We start from the raw sequence: 24,291 nt of genomic DNA on the forward strand, positions 1-24,291 counted from the left end.
CAGTCCTGAGTCACCTACAGCGTATGGATTTGCTGCCTCTGCTCCTGAGGGCCAGGATTACTGATACTGACCAGGATATCTGCTGCTATTATTATTGTTGTTATTATTATTATTATTATTACTAATTTACTTTTTCAAGACAGGGCTTCCCTGTGTAGCCCTGGCTGTCCTGGAACTCAACCCGGAAGTCCAGGCTGACCTTGAACTCAGAAATCCGCCTGCCTCTGTCTCCCCAGTGCTGGGATTCAAGGCATGCACCACCATCCAATTTACTTGTTTTTTGAGACCAGCTCCAGCCCCTTGTTTTTTTTTTTTTTTTGTTTTTTTTTTAACCCTTGTTGGTAAATCCACATCCCGTCAATCAGGGTCCCACTGTGGAAATCAGCTTGGCTTTCAACTCCTGGTTTGCGCACAGTTCACTTGCGCATGCGTGTTAGAAGTTGTTCCTGTGTGGGCTGCGCATGCGGTTCAGTGGTGGTACTGCTTACCGTGCTAAGCAGAGCTCTCAGTGGGCACTCTCTTTCTATCTCCTTCCAGGATAGGCTTGCCATGCCTCGGGGGTCATGTCCGGATTCCCGCCAAACTCCTGACTCGTACTACAAGAAGCCCACAGACTACTTCCTCTCGGACCCTGGTGTCATCATCTCCCTCTCCCACCCACACACCCAGATATGAAGCTTTCTGGCAGCCTTTTGACTGCAAGCAGGCCGAAGGGCCACGGATGGGCAGAGTGGCCTCCTGAGCTGAGGAGGTAGGAGCAGCAGACCCCACTTGTCTTTGATTTATTTTTATTTTATGTGCATTGTTGTTTTTTGCCTGGATGTATGTCTGAGTGAGGGTATCAGATCTTGGAGTTACAGACAGTTGTGAGCTGCCATGTGGGTGCTGGGAATTGAACCCCGGTCTTCTGGAAGAGCAGTCAGTGCTCTTAACCACTGAGCCACCTCTCCAGCCCCTTGTCTTTTTCTTTTTTCTTCTTCTTTTTTTTTAACCCTTGTTGGCAAATCCACATTTAGTTAATCAGGGTCCCACTGGGCCCAGCTAATACCCTATAAATTCAGGCTTCAGAACCATAGACAGTGGTCGCACTACTGCCGGAGCCTGCTGAGAAGCAAGGCTGGCTCACTTTTTGGAGAGGAAGGACTGCCGCCAAGACTTGCCCAAGACAAGGAGACTTCCTACACCTAAGGCTTCTGTCCTGGGCAGGGAGCTAGCTTAAGCCGACTTCCAAGGCTCGTTTGTCTTCAGGCAATGGGGATTCCTCCCTCACGCTTCAGCTGCCTTGGGCTGGGTATGGTGGCACATGACTTTAATCTCAGCACTAGGGAGGCAGAGGCAGGTGGTTCCCTCTGAGAGTTCGAGGCCAGCCTGATCTACACATTGAGTTCCATGACAGCCAGGGCTCTATAGAGACATCCTGCCTCAAAAAACATACAGAAAAATCAAACTAAACTAAACAAAATAAAAAGCAGACACACACACATACAACAAACAATCAAAAAGTTAAAACAACAAGGAAACCAGAGAACCTTAGTCGCCTACATACAACAATCTAGTAAGTGGAGGAGGCTTTGCCTGGCCCTGCCAACGAGTACCAGAGGGCACAGGTTATACTGAACCTCTGATTTACAGCTAGGACTGTTTGTTACACAGAGAAACCCTATCTCAAAAAAAAAAAAAAGCAAAAAACAAAAAAACAAAAGAAAAAACCAAAAAACAATACAAAACAAAAAAAACCCAAAAGCAAGCAAGCAAACAAACAAATAAGGTAGCTGAGGAAGGCATCAGCAAGCCTGGGTACTGACGTGCTCTCTGCTTCAGTGTCTGCACTGATTCTCTGCAGGGATGAACGGTCACCCGGAAATATAAGATAAATCATCTTCCCCCATTGGTCAATGTTTTATCACAGCAACAGCAGCAACGTAGAACAGCCAGCCTGGGGGAGCAGAGGGAAGAAAGAACAGGAGGAGAGATCCTCTTATTTAGAGCAGAGGTAGGCTGGAATTTTCCTCTGTGAGGATTCCCTGGTGAGAGGGTGTGACTAGACAGTGCAGGTTATCTCCTTAGAATCATCAGGTAGACGTCCCGAACCGGACTAAGGGAAATAGTAGCACTGGAAGGACAAATAGGGACCGGATACTGGCGAGTGAAAATTCAGTGCCGCACTCCCCTGGCTAGCCCTGCAGCAGGCTCCCTCTGCTGGTCACCATCTGATGCTCACTTATCCTAGGGTTTGGGGCCCCCCAGTGGGCAAGTGTTCTGCTGTCTCGACCGTAAATTGATCTGTCTCAGTTCATGATGGGCTCTGACTTGGTTACTAGGGCCACTGCATTCCTGTGCCAGCCCTGCCTGTAGAAGCTGATGAGGAAGCCTGGCTTGAGTCAGCCAACCAGTTACTGTGTCTCCATGGCTGTGTTCTTGCATTGGATGTTTGCCTGAATGTGCAGCTCCAAAATGCTCAAACTGGCCAGTCGGTGGTGGCGCACACCTTTAATCCCAGAATTTGGGAGTCAGAGGCCAGCCTGGTCTACAGAGCGAGTTCCAGGACAGCCAGAACTGTTACACAGAGAAGCCCTTTCTCAAGAGGGGGGAAAAACCTCTCAAACTGGACACTCATTTTCCTTAGTATGCCTTTGTCAGTGTTCTGGTTTCATTCCAAGCCTCTGAGCAGATGGTCTGATCGTTGGCCACTGGCCAGGGCTTTGTTTTTGTCTTCTCGAACAGCATCACACTCCTAAGACAGATTAGCTTGCCTGGAACTCACTGTTCCAGGTGAGCCTGGCCTCAATTTCTAGCAATCCTCCTGCCTCAGCTTACTGATTATTGAGATTACACATGTGAGTAACTAGGTTGGATGAGAAATTTACACTCAGTTTAGGCCACTTTTCCTTATTCTTAAAGTGAGATTACATACAGATCATTATGTACTTATTGCACTACCTCCCACTGGAAAGATTGCTGTCAGGGCCACTGTCTCAGGGTACCTGATGGCCTCTCGAATGTGTACACTAGGCTTCAGCTCTCTATTCCTTCAGCAGGTCATCCAGGTCTGTAAGGCTGTGCATGGAGCCACGCCATGAATACTCGAGTATCTAGGGCACCCTCTCATTTTTGGCAGGAGGAGGTGCCCACACTGGCACCTGTGCGGAAGTCAGAGGATGTGCTGACTAGTTTTATGTCAATTTGACACAAGCTGGAGTCATCAGAGAGGCGGGAGCCTCAACTGAGAAAATGTCTAAGATTGGGCTATAGCCAAGCCTGTAGGGCATTTTCTTAATTTGATGGGGGGGTGGGGGAAGCGCTCGTCCATTGTGGGTGGGGCCACCCCTGAGCTGGTGGTCCTGAGTTCTGAAAGAAAGCAGGCTGAGCAAGCCAAGGCAAGCAAGTCAGTGAGCAGCACCCTCCATGACCTCTGCACCAGGTTCCTGGCCTGCTTGAGTATCCTGACTCCCTTTGATGAACTGTGAGGAGAATAAACCCTTTCCTCCCAGCGTCGCTTAGGTCATGGTGTTCCATCAGAGTCAGAGTAACCCCAACTAGGAGAGAGGCCAGTCTGCAGCAGTCAGTTCTCCTGCCACGCTGCTCTGGTGAACTCGGGTTGTCAGGCTTGGTGGAAGCACTTGCTGGCCCAGGAACGATCATGATACACCATTTGTTTTATGATGCTGCTGGGCACACAGAACTTGGCAGGCAGTGGTTCAGCTGTCTGTCAGTTCTCTCCTCTGTTGAACGTTGTTTTTTCTCATTCCCTGTCACCACTTCCTGGGTACAACTTGCTGTGGCCAGCAGCACCCAATATTCAGCAGTCATTTATGGACAAACCAATGATCTACATTTGTGGTTAGGGGTTCTGTCTTTTCCAGGGTCCAGGAACATGCTAGCAGTATTTTTCAGAGAGCACATTGCCTGAGTGTGACGGGGTATACCAAAAATCTCAGCACATAGGAGGCACAGGCAGGAGGAGTTCAAAGCCAGCCTGGGCTACACAATGAATTCCAGATGCTTCTGAAGGCAGATGGAGATGAAAATCCATACACAGCGGTGATGTGGAATTCCCCCCTGTATACCATTGGTTAATAAAGAAGATGCCTTGGACCTATCACAGGGCAGAATAGAGTAAGGCAGGAATTTCAAGCAGAGATAGAGAAAGTAGGCAGAGTCAGTAAGACGCCATGTAGTCACCAGAGGAGACACTCACCAGAACCTTGCCAGTAGGTCACAACCTCATGGTGATGCACAGATTAATAGAGATGGGTTGAACTAAGATGTGAGAGTTAGCTAGAAATCTGCACAAGCTAGCTAATAAGCCAAGCAGTGATTTAATTAATATAGCTTTGTGTGATTATTTCAGGTCTAGGTAACCAGGAAACCTCACAACACAGTGGGGTTGGGGTAGCTGCAGTAAAACGTTGGAAAAAGTTTGTTTCGGCTTGGCCAGTATCTAAAAGCAAGATGCACTGGCGGTATATAGCCTTGCAAGTAGCAGACAGCTTGTCCTATCATATGCTTGATCTAGCCACCTGCAATGGTCAATGTGCCCCTCCATCTCCGGGCAGGAAAAACCAAACCAAACAGAGCCACTAGTATTGCCTGCAGTTTATGACCTGGGTTGTAGGTACTATAGTCACAGTATACATGTTAGTACCAAAGCAACCTACCAAGTGTTACCAATCTATTCTCATGTGCCATGCCTAATACCCCAGTAAGCCATGAAACCGTACATGCCATTCTTATCCACAGTTTGAGGGCTGGGAAGATGGCTCAGCTGGTAAAGATAAGCTGCTATATCTCTGTTCAAGGCCAGCCAGGGCGGTTACATAGAGAAACTTTTATCTTAAACAAACCACAAACAGTCTATGATTTGGGACTGTAGCAGTATTTGGAGTGAGGTGAGTAGATGTGGCCTATGTTTGCCATAAAGTATTTCACAATCTCAAGTAGAATACATTTTTCCTAGCTTTGCTGGGAGGCTGAGATGCCAGAGCGCTGTAACCAACACTAATTGCCATGCCAACGCTAAATTTTTTAAAAGTAAACATCTATTTTTAATTATGTGTATGGGTGTTTCTCTGTGTGGACATGTGCACCGGAAGAGCTGGAGTTAGAGGAGCGGTGAGCCTCCTGACCTGGGTGCTGAGAACTGAACTCAGACTCTGTTGAAATGCAAGAGACATTCTTAATCACTGAGCCATCCCTCCAGCACAGAAGACAAACAAGGTCTTTAACTCTTTTTCCTTTTGTAGTTTGTCTCTTGGTGTTTTGCTCGCATGTCTGTGCACCTGTGGCCTGATGCCTGCGGAAGCCAGAAGAAGGGGATGAATCCCCTGGAACCGGAGTGACAGATGCTTCTGAGCTGCCACGTGGGTGCTGGGAATCGAACCTGGGTCTTCTGGAAGGGCAGCCAGTGCTCTTAACCACTGAACCAGCAGTTCTCAGGTATTTTTAAATTTAAATTACAAAAAAAAGATACACTATAACCACATTAAAATCTCTAAAGCCATGTAAAACCCGAAGGCATTAAAATTTATTAAATGATGCAGTAACAACAGATTCTTTATTTACAATAGCATTATTTAACATCAAATAAGCAAATAGCATCAGCAAAGCAATAGTAACTTGCATAAATGTATTTAAAATTTCTCTGAATATATCTACCTTTGCATAAACTGCTCACACTAGAAATACAAACATCAATGCAGATGAACAAAGTGATGTTCAGAGCCAACTCTGTTTTGAAAATAAATCACAACCTGAAACACTGTAAGCTTTCTCCTGAAGAACCATAGTTAATATATTGCTTAATTTTACCCTTGTATAATCTTTTCATATACACATATCTCAGATGCAACTTCATGAGGAACTGTACAAATAAAATCCACGAATGACAAAGAAAAAAATGACAGTTAAATGTTTGAAGAAATGAATCATCATCACTGTTCAATAACATAAGGGTAAGTGATGATGCACTTGTTCAAAAATTGTACACAATTCACTATACAAATATAATACATTGGACAGCTATGTAGGAATATACAAGACTTAAAAACAGATCTAAGGCATTATGCTAGGTTTTAGCATTTTGAGGTTCTTGCACATAGCTTTTACCTGTAGTAAGAAACTTAAAAGATTTTGTTTTAGTCTATAAAGAAACACCAGGGAGAAAATTCTAATTAAAATCGAAGCCACTACAGTAATTTTCTTTTGTGCAGAGAATGCTTTGCTCTTAGGCAGCATACTACCATACAAACACTAGAAAATTTTAAATTCACACCAACAGTTAATGGCTTAAGTTGCATTTCAAAATTGATTGTGTATCTTTGGGTTCTGCAAGTGCATCTGCGCCTCCCAGTTCATGTGTCACACCCAGAGGAACTCCAGTTAGAAACACAGATTCAAAGTCGCATCTTAAACTGCAACAAACCATTGCTTTCAATTATCACAGGTCGTAGAAGATACACGTGGGGGGTGTTTTAATCTTTGAGTCAAACGAATCTGTTGTAGTAACACAGCTCACTTCACTTTGAAAACTTACCACGGTACACGAACACTGAGATGGGTTCTACAACCGAGTTAACATGGGTATGCTTTTCACATTGAGCGATATAAGAAAAACACTGATTATATGTCCTGTTAAACAAAAACCAAGTACAAATTTACTGGGTATAGCATGAGGAATACTGACAAAGAAGGGAGTTGATTTGGCATTTGCTTCTGTGAGAACATGATCAGAGGACCCCGTCACTTACTTCATTCTCCTAACGAGATGTAAAATACGACTGTGGGGAGAGAATTTACCCTCTCTTCACGTCCTGATCACAGTTATTCTGACTGCCGCCTTTGTACACTTGCCCGGTTGGGACCGACATTGAAAAGAGTGGTAGAATGCATGAATGTTGAAAGATCGGTATTGTGGCTGGTGTTATAGTGAAATGGGACTTAAAATCAAAACAAATCTGTTTTAAACTCTATTTTCTCTTGTGCCGTGTCAAGCTGAAAGTTATCCTAGCTCACGTATTTTTGAAAATTGATCTGAGAATGGGTCACCTTTAGCAGTATACCACATGAGCCCCACTCCTGGGGGAGGGCCTAGAGCTCCTGGCCTCCATCTGCTCCCTGTTGTCAGGGCAGCTGTGCAGTCAATGGTTTGGTGGAGAAAAGTGGAGCCTTGAGCGGACGCATGAACTGGTGGTCCCTGGGAAGCGCTGTCCCTGGCCACCTCCCTGCACCGAGAGTCCTCTCAAAGTGGAAAAGGTATTGGAATGCAAATTTCCAGAAAGTTCTTTAGCTTGGAGCAACACTTTCAGACGATTTACCATTTGTCTTTGGGTCATATCTCTTTTCTATATTTCCACAATCTGTAGATATATAGAGAGACATAAATATAAATAAGGGAGTTTATATGTTTTTCACCCTGCCGGGAATAAACAGTTAAATTTCAAGGAAAAACTTCTGTTCCTAGAAAGCTTGGCTAATGAGATATTATAAAATGCTTTGTTTTTAGACATCAAAAAGATACCATTTTGAAATTTAGGTAAGAAAGTATGTATATCGGGGTTGGGGAGAATTAAAAGGTCTTAGTTCTGGGTACTGCAGTTGTCAGAATCTGACACCAGTTAACAAAGGCTATTCCCCGACAGACTGGGCAGGAAAAACAACCATAAAAGTGCGCTGCTAGTAATGTGTAGTCTTTCTAAGGTTTATTAAGAAAGAATATAAACATATAAAATCAAGACTTGGTTCCTACAGCGGCTGCATATCATATAGATTAGATACATGATTCATGAGCAGAATCTCAAGGTTTAGAAAACAAAAGGTCTTAAGTCTACAAATCAGGTCCAATCAAGGCATTGGCAGCCTTTACAAAACACCGTTAGGAGACATTGCTATGAAGATAAATCTAATTTAATACTGAAGTACCTCATTTTTGAGTCAATCCCACAATATGTATACCTCACAAAATTATACAATTAAAACACTTAAGTTCTGAACTTAAATTATTGCTTGTTTACATATAAACTGGGTTATGTACCTTACAAAACTTCGGCTTTGTCAGCACTGCTAAAAAACAAAATAAAAAACCCATGGCAGAGGTCAGATCTGTCGTGATGTCCGCTGTCGATTTCATCAGAACTCTCGTTTGGTGGCCAGAGTGGATGGCAGCCCAGGCCTTCCTACGCAGGTGTCGCAGCCTGACTGGTGTCCCTTCTCCACTTTCTTCCTCTCCTTGACAGGAAATGCAGTTCTGATGTAAGCTGTTGCTAAGTGGCTAGCCAACGCTGACAGGATGCATGGCTAAGCTGGTTTCTGTAGCTTAGGCTGTTGCTGTTGTTTTTATTTAAAAGCCACAAAAGTAGGAGGGACAAGAGAAGGCAGGGAGGGGAGGCAGAGGTCAGGGCCAGAGGGGGGAGGAGATGCCAATTCAAACCACCTGATCCATCTAAAAACACAATTTAGAAATTAATATTCTTTTACTCCTGATTTAGGGGAACTAGTTTGGTTTTCAGAAAGAGGAAACCTGGAACAGATACCTGTTCATGTGAAGAGCGCTCTTTCAGGCGCTTCATCTGTTCAAACACTGGATGCTCCTTCCGACGTGACACAGCTGTCAGCTTCCTGCAGGCTACGACCTCAGTGTGCTGGGTGTGTCAGGTACACACGGCATTGCTCAGCGTCTGCCCTGCTTCCATCCAAGTGCAGGATTTAGCTTAGAACACCTCGTGTTTGACTTCCTTTCTTTGCTCTAGACAGGATCATAATCTTTTGTACTAGACTGATTAGCCAAGGAAAACAGCAAGAAACCAGTGTGTGGAACTGAAGAGGAACAGAACAAGAGCATGGTTCTCCTTAGATACATACATTTAAATACATTCAATCTGAATGGGTATGAAGTTTGCCTGTCGACATTTACTTTGCAGGAGAGATCTAAGTTGCACTAAGGTGAATGCAGTGGACAGACTGCGAGATGGTCTGGAGGCGCGTTTCAGGCTGGCAGGAGAGGCGGCGGGTGCTTCCAGTGGCAGCCAAGCCAGCTCACTCTCTGCTGGGGCCAGCGCCAGCTGTCTGCTGATCGTGTCCTGGGGGAACCGGTGGCAGGTCAGGTGGGGCAGAACAAAGAGACGCAGCTCTGCAGACTGGTCAGTGTTTGGAGCAAGTGAGCCCCGTGGGTTGAAGATAGAAGCAGACTGCTACCTGTAGGGTCAGCAGTATTTCTGGAAGGAAACAGACAGAGGCAGTGAGAAGACAGCGGGCTCTTTATGTTTGGTTGGTTATTTTTATTGCATCCCTGAGGACCTATCTCAAATTCTCCACCCGCTTACCCCAAATATGCGTACCGCCATCCTGGCAATATCAATATCAAGTGGTTTTTTTTTTCCTTTTTGAAATGAAAACAATGCAATGTCCATCACAAAACACAAATGCTAGTTTATTCTAGATAACATAAATCTCTTGTTTCTGATGTGGGAAGGTAAATGGTGCTGTTCCTAGCAGAATGCCACATTTACAAACTCAACAATTCTTGCAGGTTGTGGTCAGGGGATGGACAATCTCTCCTGAATGACTTCTGCTCTCTTATCAAAGACATTCCTCCAGCCAGGCATGATGGCACATGCCTAGCACTCAGGAGACACATGCAGAGGAGGACCAAGGTTAAGGCCTGCCTGGGCTACAATGGTCACACTGCCACCCATGGCCCGCACCCACTTCATGCATGTGTGTGGTATATGTATGTACTTGCTTGAGTGTACACATGTGCTATGGAGGAGGATGACATCTGGGATCTTTCTCCATCACTCTCTTCCTTGCTCCTTGATTCAGCTAGACTGCCTGGCCTGTTCCCTCTCTCCTTCCCTGAAGTCCTGGGGCTGCAGGTGTGTGCTGCCATGCGGACCTTTTTAGTTAGGAGCTGGGGATTTGAACACAGATCCTGATGTCTGCACAGTGAGCATTTTATCAAATTAGCCCTGGAACTGGTAAACTCCAAATGCAACACATGGTCAATATGGAATCTAGTCCAGTGTGTGACTTCCTTACCTGGTAAAAGCTTTGAAAACACCGATACAGTGAGCTTTTGTGTACCTAACCATCATGTTATGTCCTACACACCGTAAGCACCTCTGAAACCCAGGATTATGGTTGTAAAAACCAAAGATTGCAGTGGGAAAACAAATACACTATCTTATTAAGATATGGGCTGGGTTTATTCTAAATCTGATTACTACTACAGATGCACCCAGGATTAAGGACATTCAACATTCATTTGACACTAGTTTCTCCATTGGGATCAAGTTATTTGTTTATTTTTTGGGTATTCCAGGGTGGGCTTCAAAGGTCATTTAAAAACTTTGTTATTGTTATATGTGTTTGAATGTGGAGGTCTGAGGATAACTTTTTGAGAGTTGGCTCACTTCTTCCACTGTGAGTTCTTGGAAACAAACTCAGGTATATTTTTGGTCCTTCATTTTTTGAGACAGGATCTCACTGTAACCTGGCTGGCTTCAAATTAGCTAATGACCCTGAATTCCAGATCTTCCTAACAGGATAAAATGTTTTTCAGAGCTGGGCGTGGCTGTGTACTCTTTTGACCCCAGCATTTGGTAGGCTGAGACAGGCAGATCTCTGTGGGGTCCACATACCAAGTTCCAGGACAGCCAGGGCTACAAAGTGAGCTCCTGTTTCAGAAAAACAAAACAAAGTTTTTTATCCCTTAAGTGATGGGGTGTGCCAGGGGAAGGAGAAAAAAGGAGGGAAGGCAGCCGGCACCAGCTTCTTTCTATTTTTTTTTTTTTTATGGTACTGGGGATTCACCGCAGGATCTTATCCATTTCAGGCAAGTCCTCTACCAGTGGCGTTGTATCCCTAGCAGCCCCAGCTTTAAACAAACCAAACAGCAAATACCAGGCGTGATGGTACACGCCTGTGATTCTAGGAGAAAGCAGGAGTCCGGGTCAGTTATAGAGTGAGTTTAAGACCATCCTGGGCTACATGCCACCCTATATTAAAACAAATTAAAAAATATAGCCCTACCTTGCAAAAACAAGACAAAAACTATTTACACAAAAAAAGTTCTCTACGCTAAATGAAATGATAAAATGCCTTCCAGCTATTTCTAATCCACTGACTTAACTTATGTCCACTGGCTGCGCCCCCTTGGCTGCGGCTGCTTACCCGAGATGCATCTCCCTCCTGCTTGATCATGTCCATTCCAGGCAGTTGGTTTGGGAAAAGGTTGCCTCCCCTCAGAGCAGGGTCATTTACCTGAGGGTGACAACACATGAACATTTCCCATTTTTAGTCTTATGTCCCTGGGGAGAAACGACCCCATCACAACGATTTCAGGGGCCTAGCTGCTCTTCCATATGCACATTTCGGGGCAGTATAGAGGCTGAAAACACACGATAGTATACTAGTATGCTATTTGCCTTCAAAAATAAATTTTATTTGCATATTTTCATTTATATCCTCCCTCTCCCTCTGTGTGTCTGTGTTTAAGGCTGGTTCCAATAAAACTGATAACTCAACGGTGTGACTGTGAAACCCGAGACACTCCTCACACCCTTGCTCCTCAGGCAAGCTATGAGCACCCAAAACACTGCTGGCTTTCATGAACCAACTTCTTTTATCACCTCTATTCTGTGTGGTGAGGGTGTGTGTACCGCAGCATGAGTGTGGAGGTAGAGTCCTGCGCTGGAACTCAGGTTGTAAGGTTTGGTGGCAAGTGCTTTTACCCCACCCCACTGTGACGCCATCCCACCAGTGTTAATCCCACCAAAGTTAAAGAGAATGGCTTTGTCAGAAGACACACTGTAGTTGTGGTCTTATTTTTTGGCTTACCATATTGACTCTGATACTTTGATACATCCATTTCAAATGGTCTGAGCTACTAAAGGCGCCCACCCGTCCCTGGGGAGGCTGGCCTGTGACTATGCCCTATCGCTGCAGCACTGCATGCCTCATTCCTGCCACATGCCTGACAGCAAACCAGAAACCACCAGGGTCCATGTGTGTCCTGTCTCTCTCCTCCCTCCCTCCTATGACACGGTCTCATGTAGTCCAGGCCGGCCTTGAACTACATAAAGGGACGGCACGACAGGCACACAAAATAGATACTAAAAACTGACCAGAAACCAACTATGGCGCCTGCACTGCGGCAGTGGAGAGGATCAAGTGCAGCAGCCTTTTCATGGCAGCCACGCGGCGCTGCGGGTGACTGGGTCTCTCTGCGCAGTCCTGGCTGTCCTGGAACTCAGAGATTCTCCTGCCTCAGCTTTTTAAAGGTGTGCACTACCCCAGTTAGCAAAGCTAGTTCTAAAACTTCACAGCGCTCGCCATTCCGTGTCTAAATCCCACATCATGAGAAACGTTGATGGTGTGAAAACAACAACAAAACCCTCACCCTTTAGCAGTCAAAAATCTTTCCTAATGGTCTACCATTAAAAAGTATTTTTGTTAAATCTCACTGGCACAGGTGAAAATAAGGTGAAAAAACACTTTTCAAAATAGATGTGGGACTCAAGGGCATAAATAGACAAAAAGTCAAGACTCAAAAATTCTTTCCTTGGCCCTTACCTGCTCAGGACCCATGGAGGACAGCCCCGACGCAGGCACGGAGGTCACTGAGGTCACGCTCATCTGTCCCGTCATCTGGTTCATGTTGCTCAAGCCTCCTGTGTTGGTTGCCATGGACACATTGATGTTCATGTTGTTATTGTACATGCTGGTGTTTGCTTGTTGCCCGAAGTGTGGTGGGGACTGCTGTGAAAACATGCTGGAGCACAGGGAGAAGGTGTTAGAGCCTGGCGGTAAACCAAGGCAGCAGTCTGGAGCACTTGTTCTAGAATGAACGAATCTAAATGGTGTGAATACAGGGCCAGTCGGCCTGAGATGCCGGGACAGAAACATGAAGCTTTTCCGTTGCATACGTTACTGAGAGGACTCACATCGTCCCACTTTCCCAGCCCCTAGATGCCCTATGTGCTCTGATCACAAATACTGATAAAGCTGGCTCTGGATCACTGCCTTCCACAGGGAGTTCTACAGTTAAAGGGGAACCAGCTTACAGGTATTGCTTTCAACTTCGAAGCAAGAGGTGCTATGCTAGGCTTTTGTAAAATTTTGCTGATTTTTGCTAAAGAGTAAACTGGCTTATTTAGCAATCCACTTGCTATTGCTTGCTTAAGCAAATACATTTTTAAAAATATAGATGAACAGGATGGCTATTCTGTAGAAAGTTTCTTGGAGGAATCTTTTGTACCAGACGCAGCCACGTGATATTACCTGTTTCCGCCCATGCTCCCCTGTGCCCATCCGTTCATGTCCGAGGGGGGCTGGTAGGCTGGGTTGGCTTGAGATTGCTGCATCATGGGACTCTGGGTGTGTGCCATCCGGGGGGACATTAGAGGACTCTGGGGTGTCGTAGCCCCAGTAAAACCAGGATCAGGTTGTTGACTTATTCCTTAAAAACAAAACAGGAAGTCCAAAGGAGATTATTGGCTATATCATAGAGAGAATATTCCAAATTAAGTATACACAAAATTATTTTCAAATACTTGATTACATACAATTAATTATAGACATTTAAAAAGATTCAGGCTAAGATAGAAATCCAAAACAGTCAGAGGGGTCCTAGGACACACATTAAATGTCATGGCTAGTGTCAGAGAAATGACATTCTTTCTTTAACTCCCTCCAAACCAAGAGTTTATATGCACACATCACTTTTATCAGAAATGGTCAAATTTTTTCAAAAATGTAACTATCACTGTAACTGTATTGATTACATTTAGTTTAGGTTCATTAAATTCAGCTACATACTGAAAGTACATGAGAAACTTCATTAAACTGAATTACACCATCCAATGATGAGGTCAGCTACTTTAGAAAACACGTTAACTGCATTCACACTGCCTTGTCTTGCTTTTGGGAAGGGCTTGTAGTACCCGAGTGCTGTCAGGTTTAGCAGTCAGGGACCATTTCAGCGTATGTTTCTTGTTTAGTTTCAGGGTAAAAGAATTCGCAGAAAAAGGAAAGAACTCTCAGCAGACCTTTCCTAGCCATGAGAAAGGAAACACAGCAGAGGCTCTGGGAAAGGAAGGTGGTGAGAAGGGCAACTCAGGGGTGGAACAAGCATGCACGTTTGCTTAATATTTGTGCAGCACTTATAGGAGCCACAAAAGAACATTTATGTCAAAGAAATACACTAGTTTTCCCTCTCTTTCTTTTTCTTTCTTTTTTTTTTCCTGAGACAGGGTTTCTCTGTGTAGTCCTGGCTGTTCTGAAAGTCACTCTGCAGACCAGGCTGGCCTTGAACTCACAGAGATCTATCTGCCTCTGTCTCCTGAGTGTTGTGATTAAAAGCATGACACACAGTACTGGGCTACATTATCTTGGCTCTTTAGAGAGACAGCACATCTGTATTTAGGCAACAGAAAGACTTATCTTACTGAGAGATCATTCAGACAGGGAAATGATAGCCATTTGGAACACTTAATGTTGATGTAAGCACTTCCATTTATTAATAATCCCACTATTAATTGAACATAACACACATAAACATTCATATCTATAACATTATCCTTGGTATTTCATCTCTTAGACTGACATTAAAGAGCAAGAGATATGAAGTAAAGAGGCCTCCCACTGCGGCTCTAATGTAACACTTCAAGAATTACCTATTCAGTAAAGATTTGGTAGAATCTTTTAAAGGTTTTATTTTCTTTTTTCATAAGTATTGTCAGTAACAGAGTGTTTTTCAAAGCTGTAGAGTATCTGTAATACTTAAATTGATTTATTTATTCTGACATTTTGTATCTAGCTACTGATTTCTTTGTGTCAGACTTCATACAGTAGGAATATTTGTGTGTGTGTTTGTGTGTTATATTACCGATCCGAGCAAACACACTCATGTTCGCTCACACATCCAGAGACACATACACACTTAACTGGTCATCCTTAAATTAAGACCTGCACCCAGAGAAAAGGAACGACCAGGGCAAAGAGACTGCATGGCACTGTGCTGGACTTGGGGACTTCTGCTAGGCTCCAACTGTCCTCTTAGGTTTCTTATTATTCTCTGGTTAGTCAGATTCATTTGAGAGCTGTGCAAAGAGCTGTGAGAGAGGAGCTGAGACCCAGGACTAGGAGGCTTTGGGGAGAAAGGACCGAGGAGAGGTGGTGGGGATAAGTTCAGTACCGTAGTTCGGAGGAAATGGAAACTGCTGAGCATTGGCCTGGGGAATCCGGGGATTGCTCATGGTTGCTGGTATACCACTAGGAGCCACCATGCTTGGGGTCATATTCAACCCTTGTCCTCTCATCATCAGAGTTCGCTGCTGCACCTGCTGTTGCTGGTGCATTTGTCTCTGCCGAAGATGCTGGTTGAGGATTTCCCTCTGCCTCTGGGCGAGCATCTGGGCATTAATAGGAGCCTGAAATGAAGGAAAACCAAGGGTAGATAGGTTAGACATGATACCAATGGCATGCTTCATGCAAAATCATTTGGGAAATAAAATTACACGAAAGAAAGTACTCAGAGTGGACCAACTAGAGAGTGAGTATGTAAGTTTTCAAGTTCAACCTTTGTGATGATTCTGCAACCACACTGGTGTTGACTAACTCATTTTGTGAGAATACAGTCAATCGAAGGACTTCAAAAGAGCACAGGCCTTCCTAGAAGGCTCTTTGTGTTTATTTGTATGTGTTATGTAGCATGCATGTGCAGTGCTCATGGAGGCCAGAGAAGAGTGTCCAATTACCAGGGGATGGAGTTAGAGATAACTATGAGCTGCTATGTAGATACTGGGAACTGGATCCAGGTCCTCTAGAAGAACCATCTCTCTAAGCCCTACGCAGCTCGAGTTGACCATCAACTCTTTATTCTCTTGCTTCAGCCGGCTGAGCACTGGGGGTACAGCAGGAGCCACCACGCCCAGCAGAAGGCTCTTCACATCACTTGAGGATGGCAGTTTAGTCTCTCTTAAGGAACTTTCCAATATAACAAGAAACCAAATCCTTGCCAAAAGAACTTGGTGTACTTCAGAAAGGTGGAGGTAAGGGTGGTAGTGGCCTTCTTCACTGATCACCAAAACAGATTTGGTTGGGGATACCCAGGTATCCCCTCCCCAGTTACCTCCTGACTGTGAGTTTAATGTTAATGAGTAAAATACACACACAAAAATGTCTTCAAACAGAAACTTCCATAAAAACAAGATTATGTACTGATGTGCTGAGAACAATGTCGTGACCAAAGGTGTGTAGGACCCCAAGCCTGTGTTTTTGGGAACATCAGTCAGTACTTGAATCATGAATGGTTGAGACTTTCTGTAATATAACTCTTGTGCATTCTGGCAATAAGATGGCACTGGGCACTAAAGCAGGGAAGCATAGGCCTGGGGGTGCAGAACCAGCAGGAGGGATGACAGAAGGAGCTGAGGGGACATGGTGGACACACACAGCTGCTGGGCTCACCTGTGCTGGTACTCCAGGTCTCAGAGTTAAGTTCACATTTGAAACATTGCTGATTTGATTCATAAGTGGCTGGCGATTCTAAAATACGAACAAGCAGAAATCAATACTTTTTTGAGAGAGGGGTGATTCAAGTCTCTGTGTAGCCCTGGCTGACCTAGAACTCACTCTGCAGATCAGGCTGGCCTCAGACTCACAGAGATCTGTGTGCCTCTGCCTCCTGTGCTAAGATTAAAGGTGTACACAACCACGTTCAGTGCAAGGCCTAGGATTCTAAATCCTCCTGCCAAGTGCTAGGATTCGAGGGTTATGTAGTCAATCCCATTTCAGTACATTTTACAAAACAGGAAATATTTATGTCAAATCACCCTTTCCAATTAACCGCGCCTCCCCTCCAATTCTAATGCTTCACGGGTACACCAACACGCATTAATCTTCCTGAGCCCCAGCTCCAAAGGTCCCATGAAAAACTAACCTGCTGTGCTTGGAGGCGATGCTGAAGTTGAAGTCTCAGTTGGTTTGGCTGGTTCTGCACGAGGCCCGTGGGCCTGAGACCTGGTCGGGGCTGCATACGGAGTGTGGTGTAATTAGGCCGCTGTCCCATGGTGTGAAAGTTTGGATCTTGCATGGGATTATAGCTACCCTGGGCCATTTGTGCCTGAGACGCATACTGCTGTGGGAAAACAGGGGCCTTCTGCTCCAGCATCATATTGGATTCTTGATTTGAGAACTGTTCTGGATCTACAGCTTGGCTCTGAAAAGAAGCCCCAAATAAGCACATAAATAAAGCTACTAACAACACTGTACTAAATATGAGACAGTTTTCTCTCCCTCTTATATTTGATGCTTTTAAAATACTGTATACCAATTATATCAAGGTATTTTTGGCTTGGCTCTACTTTTCCTTTCCTTCAATGCCTCTCTGAAATAGATCCAGCCTCCAAAGCACATGGCAAGGCCACCTCCCCACAGCACTTCTTTCAAGGGGTGGGAGGAGGGGTTGCGACTATGTAATGCTCTATCTTTCCCCAGTCAGAAACGGGCATGGGCTTCAATGAGCAGACATCTGCACGTGACCTCTTCTGACTATATTACTCATTTTAATTCAATGACTGCCTTAGCCAGCATTAGCAGTGTTGAGGAACCAACCACCAATGTCCTCGCTCTGTAAATAACAGAACAGATGTGGGGACATGAAGCTGACTTCAGAAGTCTTTCTAGTAAGACATGGTAGGCTGCGGTTCACACTGTGATGTGGGACTTGAGACCCTTAATAGGGTGATACACTGACTACTATGTTTTGGGAGTGAGAGCCATTTGATATAGGGTCTCACATAGGTCAAGTTGGCCTCTAACTTGCTATGTAGCCCAGGCTGGGTTTCAACCATGAACCTCTGGCCTCTACCTCCCAAGTGCTGGGATTACAGGTCACACCACTATGCCTGGCTTACGGTGCCTACTGTTTACTTAGCTGTTCTCTATGGTTGGCAGAATTTCTTACACGCCCACACTTTGTCATCATTTACTTAACTACGTGCTAGACATATTCAATATTCTTGTCATTTGTTTTTTTAAATAGCTGCTTCCCCACCAAAGACCTATAGAAGGAAAGGAAGGTGTAAAGATATTTAGCATATTCTCCCTGTGTCCTGACTGGTATCTGGCAGACATGTCTGCAAGATGGTTATTATCTGATTAATTTTCTGAGAGATGTGCCTTCTCCCTCCCCCCTGCCCAGACTTTCCTAATCGCCCTGGAACTTACTATGTAGTCCAGTTTGGCCTCGGACTCAGAGATTCACTGTCTCAGTGGATCAAATGCACCACTATGCCCAGCTGAGGTGCATTTTACAGAGAGAATGGCATACATTCCAGCTGCATCTTGTATTAGCTACATAGTTTTCAAAGTACACTCTCTCTCTCTCTGTGTGTGTGTGTGTGTGTGTGTGAGTGATACAGAATGAGTGCACACACACATGCAACAGAGGTCTTCTCGGGACATAGTTCTCTTTGTAGTTCACCTTGTTTCTGAGGCGAGGTCTCTTCTCATTTCTGCCACTGAACTGTATATACAAGCTTCGGGCCAACTCTCCTGTTTTCTTTCACACATAGGAAATCTGGAGCTTTCTCAGGGTGAGTATCTCAAACCTGTGCAGCCCTGAGTGTCCATGTGAAGATATACCCAGCCAACCCTTCTCCTAGAAGCCACTGTCACAAATCTGAAGGTCTTTCAAAGGGCAAGACCCCTGCAGCAATAAAATCTCAAGCCTCCTTCAGTCGGTGTTCCTCCAGCCCTGCCTCGGTCATTCCAAGCCATCCTACTGCTGCCCAGCATCGTGGGGCAGATGCGTGACAGCTGTGGCACACCACCCCTCCCCCGCGGCACTTTAAAAAGTGTGCATGGAGTTCCAGCAGGGAGACACTCTTCGCTGAGATATCTCAGAACTTTCTAGTTGCCCATTTTCAGTAGAAAAATATAATTATTTCTATATTCATCTATTTAATTTTTGTATTTTTTTGAGATAGGGTCTTTCTTTAATTTAGAACTCATAGATTATGCTGGACTGGCTGGTAGGTTTGTCCAGAATCTTCCTGCCTCCACACCACACCAGAACTGCGTGCTGGGATGACAAGTATCTACCATTGGGCCTGGTATGTTTTCTTGGGCACTGGGGATGTTTGTGAGACAAGCACTTTGTTGACTGTGCTGTCTCCCCTGCCAGTAATTTCCATTTTTAAACACTGTATGCTACTCTGGCTACACATGTGTCCCATTTCCCCATTCTACCTAAACATGCCTTCTCCAGTTCAGGTAACATGGCTGAGGAGAAGTAGAAACAGTACAGAGAACAAAGGGGAGGGCCATACGGCGATGACACGACACTGGCGAACTGCCATCAATCCAAGGCTAATGGGTTACAGCTTAGATAATCTCTTAGAAAACAAAAACCCTTGAAAACCCACCAAAGAGTTACAGGTCACTCGGAAACTTGGGAATAATTACAGAGAAGCTAAAGTCTAGCTGACACTGAGGCAAAGCCAGCCATGTCCACAGGAAGCAGCTAACCCATTTCCTTTCGGGCTGCACTCGGGGTGCACTGTGCACGTCCAGTCATTTCTTCCCACTGTGCTGTTTTCACTATGAACTGACCTGTGTTGCTAGATGGTGGGAATTATGACAAGATCATTTCTAATGGTTCAGAGAAGGTCTTCAATGACTCATGTCACCTTCCTCACAGATGCAGTGACATGTAGGAGACCGGCCTCGGAAGGCATGGTGACAGAAAGGACGATGAGGGGTACTGAGTGTGAAGGAAGACAGCAGCAAGGGCGTGAGGATTTCCTAGGCCCCCGCCTTCAGCAAACCAGGGAGCTGTTTCACATAAAAGCAGCTGCAGGGCTGCTTGAGAAACGGTCTTTTGAGAGACATGGGATCATTTATCTCACTCTCTCAGCTATTCTCAAATCAAAGAAATACAATTACAGGTCTGTAACTTCTTCAAATAAACTAACCAGGAAGACAAGAGCTAACTAGACTCACTGAGGTAACTGGCTTTTTTTCTCCCCCTTGGTTTTTCGAGACAGGGTATCTTTGTGTAGTTTTAGAGACTGTCCTGGAACTTGCTCTGTAGAGCTGGCCTGGAATGCACAGAGATTCTCTTGCATCTGCCTCCCAAGTGCTGAGATTAAAGATGTGCGCCACCATGCTGATTGACCTTTCTGATATTCCTATTTGCTTAAAAATTATTGAAATTGTTCCAGGTAACATCCATATAAGGGCCAAAGTGTTCAAACTGCAACCACACCTAAGATGAGTTATGCTACCTGTATGTGGAAACAGTTCTTTTGAAGTAGGGCTGCCTGCCCCAGCGCACAGGCACAAGTAGGTCTGAGGCCTATGCTCATACTGTCCCCTCTTCTAGGGGCAAGATGCAAGACCACCAGGAACCTGTGGTTTCTTGATATCTTTTCTTCATCTGCCCATAAAGAAGGGGGACAAAAGGCCAATTGGGCTTTAGCTTCTGCCTTTCTGCTGTAATTCAAGTTTTATGTTATTCCTAGGGGTTTGCTTCTTGGGCAGCAGTTTATGTGAGAACAGTGGAGGAACAGGAGAAGCAGGAAGGCAGGGGAGGCCTGCCTGAGGGGAGGTGAAAAGCACCCCACAGAGTAGACTGCTGGAACAGACCCCTCCTGTCTATGGAGCACATGGCCCTGCAGGGCTCTGGCCTACCTGGCTGACCAGCTCTGGGATCCCCAGAGCTCTATCAATCTCCTCGAGGCCATCGAAGTTCCGCAAGGCCATATACAGCTGGTCTAGAAGAGCGCCCTCATCGCTGGGAGACTCTGCTGCAGGATGTGGGCACAGCAGGTCATCGGGGGAGCTGCCAAACGGCTGCCTGCAAAGAGACAAAGTTCACCATGGCTGATGGAAATGACAGCTGACTCCCAGGGTCTCTGCAATGAACTCTCACACCAGCCACACATTGAACAAAATCAAGACTTTTGATAATATGCACCTGAAAAATTCATTTTATTTAAGTGCTAATAAAGGTCATATATAAATGGAAGCAGTTTTGTTTCTACGCCTTTCTACAGCTAGCAAACTAGGGGCTTAACTTAGCCAGGTACTCACCGCTACTAGGAAACCGCGTTTCTGCAGAAGCAGAATTTGCAAGCATTTATTAATACTCTCAAGATATGTAGCTGTTAGTCCTCATGAGTTAGGTGCCAAGAGAAAGAAATCACAAATCTTCTAATTGTAATTGCTATAAAGCAATTCAAGATAGCATCTTGACACCAAACTACCATTTCTATAGTATATAAAAATTATAATTAAATTACTGAGTGAATTCGAGGAGCTTCGAGTCACTGTGAACCAAAGAGAGGAAATGAGAGTTATATTTTTTCAAATAATATTGTGTACTATAGAATACTGTGGAGAAAACAGAAGTATATAGGTAAGCTAACTTACTTTTTATTGTGTATGGTACTTGAAAATTAAACCCAGGGCATCATGTGTACCAGGCAAGCTATTCTCAGTTTAAAAAAATTCATTTTTAAACAACTAAGAATAAATTTTTCAAGGAATGAAGTTGTCTGGTCCTGTTCAGGTTGCTGTATTTCCTCAGGTGGTCTAACTTATGTTATTTTGACTTAGAACTGCAATATAGGGAGGGTCATGCTGAGCACTGAAACCAACAATTAATTTCAAATACTGACAGTAGAATGTATCAATGTGTAATCTATATTCTCCATCAGATTCTATTTTTAAGAGAAAATCACCCAGTTGAGTGTCCCTTTGATGCCTCTTCTCACTTACTGTCCCTGATACAGTCAGTCCCACTGCTTCTGAGCCATGGTAAGCTGGCTGGGAGGCCACTGTTAGTCAAGAGTGCATATATAAGGGCAGAGATACTATTAGGAGAGAGACAGAGACAGAATGTGTGTGTGTGTGTGTGTGTGTGTGTGTGTGTGTGTGTGTGCATTTCCAGTCAAGAGTGTATATATATAAGGGTGTACGTACTGTCAGCCAAGAGTGCATATATAAGGGTGTATATATTCCAGGTATTCCACCTCTTGCTCTCTCGTCATCGAGAGGCTGTAGAAGAACAGCTTGCACTGGTCGTGTTCCAAATTTGATACCTACCTCTTTTTTCCTACAGTCCACATTCCCCCAATTATTCTTTAAAATACAAATGTGATCAGCTCTCTCTCTCTCTTTTTCAGAAGATGAAAGAAGAAATAGTCATAGAAATGTCAATGTGAGGAAAAAACCACACAACTCCATGCCATGGGTGGAGCATTAGGAGAGACCCCTCCCCACACTGAGTACCTAACGACTGGGGCCAAAGGAAAGTAAGTTCTGGTGGCCAGGAGTCGATGTGGCTCTTGAGCATGTCCCCTCAGACCTGGGAAGCTGCTCAATGAGACAGTTTAAAGTACTGCCTCTGCCAACTGGACACAAACTACAGTAATCTGAGAGGAGGGAACCTCAACTGAGAAAATGCCTCTATAAAGTCAGGCTATAGTCAAGCCTGTAGGGCATTTTTTAAAATTAGAGATTGATGGAGCCTATTGTGGGTGCTGTCGTCCCTGGGCTGGTGGTCCTAGGTTCTGTAAGAAAGCAAGCAGAGCAAACCATGGAGAGCAAGCCAGTAAACAGCATTCCTCCATGGAATCCACATCAGCGCCTGCCTTCAGGGTCCTGCCCTGTGTGAGTTCCTGTCCTGATTTCCTTTGACAGTAGGCAGCAATATGGAACTGTAAGTCAAACTCCTTCCTCCCCAACTTGCTTTTGGTCACAATGTGCCATCTAAGCAATGACAACCCTAACTAGGCCAGTCTCTGTCCAGCTGTGTGAACAGCTGTCTGTTTCTGCACTTCAGAAGCTGTACTGCAAAATATTCCTCCACCAATGAAGGATGGGCAATGTGAAATCTAACATGACAGACCACGCACTCTGCATGTCCTAGCTCAGTGGCATAACACAAGTTTCTATAGTTTAGAAACATAGGCAGTGTACACAGAAAACAGGAAACTGAGCTTTACAAATGCAAAAATCAAACTTGTTTTTTGAGACAAGTTCTTGCTACATAACCCTAGCCTGACCTGATATTCACTCCCTGCAGAAATCCTCACACCTCAGCCTCACAATTGGGTGTGGTTGTTTGAATGTAATTGATCTCCATAGCTCATAGGGAGTGGCACTACTGGGAGGTGGGCTTTGAGGTCTCATGTAGGCTCTAGTCATGCCCAGTATCTCAGTCTACTTCCTGTAGCCTCTGGGTCAAGATGTAGGAACCTCAGCGCTGACTCTGACACCATGCCGTCCTGCACACCACCATGTCGCACCGTGATAATAGACTAAAACTCTGAAAATGTAAGCCACCACAATTAAATGCTTTCCTTTATAGAAGTTGCTGTGGTCATGGTGTCTCTTCACTGCAGTAGAAAACCCTAAGATAGATACCTCAGTGATTAAGAGCTTCTGCAGAAGAAAGAAAATTAAAAGTTTATAGTTATTCTCAGCTATACAGTAAGCTTGAGATCAGACTGGGTTACATGAGACCCTGTCGCAGAAAATAATAAATAAGTTACTTAATGGCTTTGGAAGACTTCTCCTGAGATTGCTAAAGGGGCTTTTCATTGATATTTGGTAGCACCCTTTCATGAACTATTTCTTTTTTTACCTAAAATTTAAAAGGCCAAGTTAGTCTATTTTTCTCATATCTGATTTGTATGAAGGAAGGTATCTTCTGTTGCAGTCAGACTTTGTGCTGAAGTCTAGCAGGGCACATATTCAGCAAGAAGCTGCAGGGTCAGTCCCCAAAATCATGAGCACCACTTTGGTTTTAATGTATACCTGGGTGTTGGGTGGTAATGGTCCCTATCTTCTAGTTTATTTGTTACTACCGCACACCATCTGGGAGGGGTGGTGGGTAATGACTGTTCTTGCACCGCCCCCAAGTGCTGAGAGTGCAGGAATGTGCCACCACACTTGGGCCTACAACTTCTGATGGTAAACATATAGCATATATATCTAATGAATGAAGAAAACAAACGAATGTATATGTTGGGGGTGAGCCAAAACATGGAAGTTTTATCTATAAGTAATAAACAGATTTTCAAAATGTGCTATACATGAGTAGCTTTAATGGTAATGCTTTTGAAATGCATGAATAAATAAATTCTGATTCATAAAACATGTAAGAGACTGTGTAGTGGGTAAAAAACTCCTGCCACAAAACCTGAGGAACCGAGGATCAATCCCCAGGGCCCACATGGTGGAAGGAAAACTCATCTCCACATGCATGCGGTTACACTCTCAATA

At 44.6% G+C, this 24,291-nt stretch overlaps 1 protein-coding gene across 8 annotated transcripts in view; it reads right to left on the minus strand.

Moving 5' to 3' along the window:
* Positions 1-5,502: 5,502 nt before the first annotated feature.
* Ncoa2 (nuclear receptor coactivator 2) overlaps positions 5,503-24,291 on the minus strand; it is a 231,072-nt gene continuing 212,283 nt past the window's right edge. For all 8 annotated transcript variants that reach the window (XM_087897233.1, XM_085677343.2, XM_085677339.2 and 5 more), the window contains 8 exons: positions 20,692-20,857; positions 16,937-17,215; positions 16,465-16,542; positions 15,191-15,425; positions 13,276-13,453; positions 12,568-12,766; positions 11,167-11,256; positions 5,503-9,209 (listed from right to left, as the gene is read on the minus strand). In XM_087897233.1, the coding sequence (XP_087753359.1) occupies positions 9,198-9,209; positions 11,167-11,256; positions 12,568-12,766; positions 13,276-13,453; positions 15,191-15,425; positions 16,465-16,542; positions 16,937-17,215; positions 20,692-20,857 (1,237 nt within the window). In that variant the 3' untranslated portion in view covers positions 5,503-9,197. The remainder of the gene's footprint in view (positions 9,210-11,166; positions 11,257-12,567; positions 12,767-13,275; positions 13,454-15,190; positions 15,426-16,464; positions 16,543-16,936; positions 17,216-20,691; positions 20,858-24,291) is intronic.

Source organism: Myodes glareolus, chromosome 16 (genome assembly GCF_982192425.1).
Source record: "Myodes glareolus chromosome 16, mMyoGla1.1, whole genome shotgun sequence".
Taxonomy (NCBI): domain Eukaryota; kingdom Metazoa; phylum Chordata; class Mammalia; order Rodentia; family Cricetidae; genus Myodes; species Myodes glareolus.